At 63.9% G+C, this 7,283-nt stretch overlaps 1 protein-coding gene across 3 annotated transcripts in view; it reads right to left on the bottom strand.

Moving 5' to 3' along the window:
• Positions 1–2,345: 2,345 nt before the first annotated feature.
• STRN4 (striatin 4) overlaps positions 2,346–7,283 on the bottom strand; it is a 22,865-nt gene continuing 17,927 nt past the window's right edge. For 2 of the 3 annotated variants that reach the window (XM_075537655.1, XM_075537657.1), the window contains exons 10-17: positions 6,342–6,517; positions 6,182–6,229; positions 5,815–5,936; positions 4,949–5,119; positions 4,727–4,867; positions 4,338–4,436; positions 4,091–4,177; positions 2,346–3,373 (exon numbers count right to left, since the gene is read on the bottom strand). In XM_075537655.1, coding sequence (XP_075393770.1) covers positions 3,204–3,373; positions 4,091–4,177; positions 4,338–4,436; positions 4,727–4,867; positions 4,949–5,119; positions 5,815–5,936; positions 6,182–6,229; positions 6,342–6,517 — 1,014 coding nt within the window. In that variant the 3' untranslated portion in view covers positions 2,346–3,203. The remainder of the gene's footprint in view (positions 3,374–4,090; positions 4,178–4,337; positions 4,437–4,726; positions 4,868–4,948; positions 5,120–5,814; positions 5,937–6,181; positions 6,230–6,341; positions 6,518–7,283) is intronic. The other variant, XM_075537656.1, reaches the window with a different exon arrangement.

Here is a 7,283-nt window from a genome sequence, read left to right as displayed (position 1 = left end):
GTCCGGAGCGACGGGCCAATTGGCCAATCGGCGCGAGGCTCGGTGACGTCAGCTGGAGGGGCGGGGCCCGCCTAGGGGCCGGGGGCGGAAGAGGGCGGGCCGGCTCCTTGGAGTTGAGGGCGGGACGTCCCCGCCCGGGGCTCGGGGGTCCCACTTGGGGCGGGTAGCCACTGCTATTGCCCCCTCCTACCTCCCCCCTGCCCCCCGCCCCCGGCACCTCCAAGCCAAAAAAGTTGCTTTTGCCTAAGCTGGAGGAGGGGCGGACCGCCCTTACAACCTCCCCACCCCGCGGGGTCGCGGGCACCCGAGCGGCGGTGGCGTCTGGCCCTTTAAGAAGGGGGCCCTCGCTGGACCGGCCTGCTTCCGGCGCCCACCGCAGGGAAGCGGTAGGAACACTAAGATGTCCGGTCGGACCCCTGTGTGGGACCGGTCTGCGCCCTGTCGCCTCTGGCCCCATCCGGTGGAAAGGGCAGCAGAGAGCAGCACCCCCACCTAGCCCATTCCACAGGTGGGCAGGCCAGGCCGAGGGCTCCGGTGGAACAGACAGACGCACCCTTGCCTCGTCTGACTCTTGAGACTGTTGGCAAGGGCAGGGATCAAACTACCTGTGCCGGGAAGAGTCAGACGTGGGATGGGGCGGGCAGGGTGGAGGCGGGTGGAGCTTCCTTCCCTTCCCTGGGAGGCCTGGAAGCTAGCCCTTGGACTTCTCCAGGTAGTGTGAGGGCGCCTCCGCCTGCCCGGCTGCGGGGACAGGCTACCTGGGGTCTGTGGGTCTTTCCCCCAGGGCCTTTTGCTCTGGTGACTCAGTAGGTTAAGTGCTGGGCTACCTAGGGGGTAGATCCAAAGCTACCAGCTGATGGGACAGGCAGGGCCAAGAGGCTCTACACTGTCCTGCAGGGGGAATGCCTGGAGGCAACAGGATTAGGTCAGGCCTGTGGAGGGGATCAGATGAGATTCAGGGGCACGTGTGTAGGGGGCTGGGGTGCAGAATTCGGAGGTTGGTAGGGCATTGACAGGCAGTTGTTATTGTCATCACAGAGGGCCTACTCTGTGCTCGGCCGTGTCAGGGGGAAACTTTCGGGAGGAGACACGCTTTTCTCTGGCTAAGAAAAGTGACTATGCAGTGGGTTACTCGTTAGGCTGCTCAACCCAAGGTAGGTGGTTCAAAGCCACCATCTGCACCTTGGTAGGAAGCCTGGGCTTTCCACTCCCCTGAAGAGTTCTCAGAAACCCACGGGCCAGTCCCACCCTCTCCTAGAGGGTTGCTACGACTCAGAAGCCACCAGTGGCTGTGATGTTTTTCTTACCGTTTAGCTGGAGCAGGGTCAGCAACAAGGGGCTCAAACAGAGGATGAGGATGGCATGGGACCGGGTGGCGGGCCGTGTTTGGTCTGTGGTGCGCGGGAGGGATTGCTAGGCGAGCTGCAAGCCCCTTGGCCACTGTGTAGTTTACACACAGGAAGCTGAAGCCCCAAGAGCCTCGGCGGACCCAGAGCCAACAGCAGGCCCAGGTTGAGGCCCTGGGATGAAGAAGGGTTGGTGGTGGGCCAGCCTGGCCTGGGAGGTGGGGGATGGGGAAGAGCCTGCAGTCTGGCCCTGGGCTGTGAGGGAGGGGAGTGGGGTACAGTAGCGATTCTGTTACCACATCCGGGAGCTGGAACCACTGAGGGAAGGAAGTCTGAGGCCCAAGTGAAAACCCAAACTCCCCGCCCCGCCGGGGAGCCTGCCGGGATGTGGGGAGCTGGTCACATGGGGCCCAGGCCAGGCTCCTGTCTGTCCCCTTTGTCTCTGTGGCCAGAGGTGGCCACCGCAGCTCATACTGTCACAAGCCAGCCGCCTAGCAGGGGCCCTGTCCCCAGCTTTCTAGAAGATGCTCGGCCCAAGAGAGCGTGCTAGGGCTTCAGAGAACGCTGGGCTGGGAGTCTGGGGGCCATTCTGCTGGTGAGCTGGAGACCCCTTCCCACCTGCTTCCATCTGGTCTTGAAGCCACGTAGAGACCTGCCTCCTGAGTAGGGCAGTACTGGCTGATGGGCCCCTGCCGGCTCAGGGACCAACACCTACCCGTGTGCCCCTGGTATGGGGGGTCGGGCAGTGTGAGGGACCAGCTTTGGTAGGGAGCTGAGTTGAATGTCACATTCCCTGCCTGCCCGGGCACCTCCCCTAGCCCACTGCTGCCCCTGGGGAGGGAGTGGTTAGAGACGGAGATTCGGTCCTCTGCCCCCATTTCCGCCTCCCCGCCCCAAGCTCTAAGCTTTCTCTGCTCCTCCAGGCGCACCCCCACACCCTGCAGCTGAGCCAGCTCACCCACGCCAGCACCCATTGTGGCAGTTAGCAGCAGACCCAGCTTACTCCAAAGGGTTTATTGAGACAAGTTTTCACGGACAAATCCAGGGGAGCGGGGAGGGGGGCTTATAAACAGGAACTGGGGCGGGGGTCCCATGGGGGCAGGGGCCCAAATGAAGAGAGGGAAATAAATAGAGGGGAGAAGGGGTGGGAGAGGAGACTGACGCCAATTATCACACAGTGATAACAACCCGGGACCTAGAGCCCCTACTTTACAGATTTACAGGGAGGCTCGGCCCCTCTGGCCTCCAGGCCGTGTCGCTGCAGCCCACAGGGGAGGCCTGGGGGAAGTGGCTGGCCTTGGCGACAGCGCTGGTTAGTGTCTGATAGGAGGTGTGAAGCTGGTAGGAGGGAAGTCTGCACTCCTGGCTCTGGGTGGGAGCCGGGGCAGGGGGGAGTCCTCTCAGCCCAGCTCCCACCCAGGTCTGAGGATGGGGGGGTGTCTCTGGGGACCTGGCACCTTCTGGCGGTGTGGAAAAGTAGAGCCCCAAGGCCCCTGGCCCCTGCTGGACTGCTCTGAGGGCAGCTCTCAGGCTGGGTTGGGGAGCAAGGGTTAGGCTCTGAGAGAGAGAGAGAGAGAGAGAGAGAATACCCCACCCCAAGGCAGGCCATGTGGGGCTGCTGAGGGGGGGGCCCTTTAGCACCACCAGACTCCACAGCAGGTGGGGGGGAGGGCAGGCCAGGCCTCCGAGGCCCGGACAGGAGGCTGGGAGGCACCTGCGGGAGATGAGACGGCCTGGAAGGTGGCGGCCACTGGCCTGGAGAACACTGCCCATCTGCTGTCCCCCAGCACAGAAGGCCAGCAGCCCTCACCTCGGCCTCTAGCCCCGCTCCTCAGCCAGGGCAGGGCCCGGGAGACATCATACGAACACCTTGGCCAGGGCGTCGGCACCGGCGCTGGCAATGAGGGCCTTGCTGGGGTGGCAGGCCACAGCGTGGATGGCCTCCTCGTGCTTCTTGCGGTGGGCTGTGATCTCCTGTACGCACGTCTTGTTGTCCAGGCTCCACAGGCGCAGGGAGCAGTCGTGACCTGAGCGTGAGCCAGGGGTTGTCAGCGGCTGCCCGGCCACTTGCCACTTGCCTGCCCTTCCCATTCCCCGCAGCTGGTGTGAGGCTTTACCGTGAACCCAACAAGTGCATCCACCCATATGGCAGACAGTTGGAGGCAGTGAGTCACTGGGGCACAAATGGAGGGGGCCCTGGAGTACCCACCGCAGCCCCCCTGTATCGGCACTTATCCCAAGGAGGAAGGTCTGGGGGACCAGTGATGTCCAGAGTCAAGGTGAACAGCAGTCAGATGCCCTGCCCAGGTCCCGCCCCACAATGGCTCATCCCAGCACCGGGAGGCTGAACTGAGCACAGCAGGTGCCTGGCATCCAAGCCCTTCCATTTCCTGCTGGGCTCACGCAGGGCTCCCTGAGCCCCTCGGGACTTCTAGCCCGGCAACCACTATGCAGGTCAGTCTCCCAGCTTCCCTGAGCCCCAGCATGCATGTCAGAGAAACGGGGATGGTGTTTCTAGGATCTGACACCGTGACATGGATGAGGGGCCTGCAGTGGGCTTTGCTGTTTCTGTCTGTATCACTGTACTAACTCCAGGTGCACACCCCACCCCACGGCCCCCTATCAGGCTCAACCCCATTCTCCACCAGCTCCAGACTCAGCAGGTCCCAGAACACCTTCATGGGACCAATGTCTGGGCTAGGGGACCCAGCAGGCACAAGTGGGACTGGGGATGCCCAACTTACTTCCTGACATCAGGAACACGCCATTGGGGTCCACAGCTAGGCAGGTGACGGCATCCAGGTGAGCCACCATGGAGTGCACGGACTTCCCTGAGGGAGGAAGCAGGGAGGGCGGGGGGCTTAAGGAGGTGCTGAGATGCCCCCCATCCCTACCCCAGCTTACTGAGCCTTGAGGGGAGACAGGGAGGGTGAGGGGCACTGGAGGTGCTAAGAGGGAGCCCCCTAAGGGGGGACAGGGCAGAGCCTTCACCTGTCCGATTGTCCAGGAAACGGATGCCTCTGTCATCGTGGGCGGTGATGGTGATGGGCTGGCTGGGGTGGCTCACCACCTGGTTGATCTGGGTTGGGCCTGCATGGAGAAGGCGACAGAGGGAGGGACGCTTTGGGGAAGGTCAGGGAGTTCAGGGCAGAGAGGCCAGAAAAGAGACAGTCCCCCAGGCCTCACTGGGCATTAGCGTTGCCTCTGTAACAGGCATGGATCACGTGAGGCCCTCGCCCTGCTCCGTACACGACTGAAGCAGGCAGCCCAGGCACAGAGCCCCCGAGGAGGGATGGGAGCCCGTCAAAGCCCCTGCAGGAACTAGGTGAGGGGATGTGACGGGGCCCTGTGGCCCCAGCCCGGGTCCAGCAGCCCCTTACCGCTGCTCCCCCGAGACTCCAGCGTGAGGAGGGCGCTGCCGGCCTCCAGGTCGTACAGGACCGTGTCACCTGAGCGGAAGGCAGCCACACCGTGGGCAGGGTCGGAGCTGGCAAAGGCCACTGAGGTGGGGACGCCGTGCTCTGGGGCAGAAGGAGAGAAGGCTGTCTGAGGAGCCTCACCAAGGCCCCCCTCCCCCAGGGGACAGGCCCTGCTGCTCTTACCAGCAGCGGCGGGGAAGGTTCGGAGGCAGGTGGGGCTGCTGCTACTGGGGTCCCAGATGCGCACGGTGCCGTCAGCTGAGCAGGAGGCCAGACGCTGGGAGGAGGGGCTGAAGGCCAAGCCCCAGACGGCGTCCCCGTGGCCCTCCAGGACATGGCTCAGCACACTGGGGTCTGGCCCGGGCGCAGGGAGGAAACGGGCGGGTCAGGTCTGCAGGCCAGACTGGCTGGAGTCATCGCCCCTCATCCCTACAGACGCCCTCCCTTACCCCCTCGGGCAGCCAATCTGACCACCAGTGTGTTCAACAAGCATCCAGGGCCCACGACACCCAGCATGGAAGCGCTGGCAGGCAGGTCTCTGCCCCCTGCCCCCATCCCCCACCTCTAGCGGGTGCTGGGCATCAATTTTAAGACTAAGAGAGTCATTAGAGGGTGGCCTGGGGTCACGCAGCCTCTCCTCACAGCATCCAAGGTCCCCTCAGAGACCAGGTGAGTCCGTCCAACCTGGGGGGCTCATTCACAGGTGCCACTGCCCCCTGACCCTCCAGTCCACAAAGGTGGCTCTTGGCCCTCAGGCCCTCACTCTCACAGGGCAAGACAGCCCCCCAACACACACCTCTGGAAAATGGGGCAAGCCTGTGTGGCGGGGATAGACCTTGGACCAGCCGGTCACTCCTAGTCATCAACCCAGGACAAGATGCCACCCCCTGGGCCTGCCCGACTCAGCTCACGGCTCGCCTCCCTCCTCTGCTGCTGCTGCCTGACCCACTCCCAACAGAGCCGGCTGGCCCTGACGGAGGCCACTGGTCTTGCCCTCCCCGAGACATGCCCTCAGTCACTGCCTAGCACAGAGAGCAGGGCAGCCTCACCGTAACCATCGTATGGGTCCATGTTGAGGTCTGGAATCTTCCAGCTGTGGATGCGGGCGTCCGCCCCGCCGCTGTAGCAGTGCTCGCTGTTGTTGCCCATGGCCACCGCCAGCACGGGGCCCCTGGAGGTGCGGACAGGGACGGGGATGGTGGTAAAAATAAGCTCAGCGCACCCCTGGTTCCTTGGAGCCTTCCAGTTCTCCACTCTCGGTTTCTCCGGGGGTTGGGGTGGGGGGGCAGAGGGAACTCCGCACCGGGGCTGCCCCCACCAGCCTTCACTTCCTCCCCTGCAGGGCAGCCTCGCACCAGGGTCACCCAAACCTTTAGGAGCTTGAGGAGGTAAGTCAGGGTGGGGGCCCTCCCCTACCTGTGAGCTCGGAAGGCATGGATGGGCTCGACGTCAAGCGCGGCGTTCCTATGGGGAAATCAAGGGGCGGGAGGAGGTAAGACCCCCTGGCCCAGCCCTGGGCCCAGGCGTGCCCGCCCTCCCCCCTGCCCCTTCGTTCCCTGCTCCCCCCTGCCCTCACTTCTTGGCTGTGCCAGCCTTCTGCAGGTTCCAGAGCTTGAGCGTGCCATCCTCGGAGGCGGTGAGCAGGGCGGCCTGGCTGTGGTGGAAAGCCAGCGCACGGATGCCGTCGTAGTGGGAGCGCAGCGTGAACCTGGGGTTCCACGTCTTCTTGAAGGCGTCTTTGCTGTCGGACAGCTGTGGGGGGCGGGGAGGGACACCTCAGGACCTCCTCGCCCACCCGCTAGGTGGGGGGAGGGGGCATACCTCCCGGAGGCCACATGGCCTCCCCTGCAGCCACTCAGTTTGGAAAGGCCTCCTCGCCCACCTCAAAGTCAAGGGCTCCTGCTGTCCCCAAGGCCACACCCACACGGCCCCTGGCTGCTGCCTGGAAGGGAAGGGCCACCTCAGGGCTTCCTCACCCACCCTGCAGCCAAGGGCCCCTCGGTGCCCCTGGGGTCACAGGGCCTCCCCGGCAGCCGCCTACCCCTGCATTCTTTGCCACCAGGCTCTGTGCTGGGGGCTGAAGGGGCACGGGGGCATAGCCAGCAGAGTAGGACAGGCCCAGGCAGCCCGGTGCTGTACAGGTCTACAAGGCCAGCGGGTTCGGACTCACGGCGACCCACAGGACAGAGCAGAACTGCCCAGGGCTTCCAAGGCTGTCATCTTGAGGGAACGAGCTCAAGGGTGACAGAGAGCGGCTGGTGGGCCTGAACCGCTAGCCCCTCCATTAGCAGTGGGTGCTTTCAGGCTCCATTGTGCGTCACTCCAAAAACCAAACCAAACCCACTGCCACTGAGCAGCCTCCGACTCCTGGGTTCCCAAAATTGTGACTCTTTGTGGGACCAGACAGAGTCCGCTAAGGACCTGTTGGTGGGTTTGAACTGCCCATGAGGCCACCAGGGCTCCCTCCCCTTATTAGCCACGAAGGAGATGGAAAGCTAAACCAGGATGAGATGCCACA

This window comes from Tenrec ecaudatus, chromosome 18 (genome assembly GCF_050624435.1).
Source record: "Tenrec ecaudatus isolate mTenEca1 chromosome 18, mTenEca1.hap1, whole genome shotgun sequence".
In the NCBI taxonomy this organism is placed as follows: Eukaryota; Metazoa; Chordata; class Mammalia; order Afrosoricida; family Tenrecidae; genus Tenrec; species Tenrec ecaudatus.
This window is presented reverse-complemented; position numbering and strand designations above follow the sequence as displayed.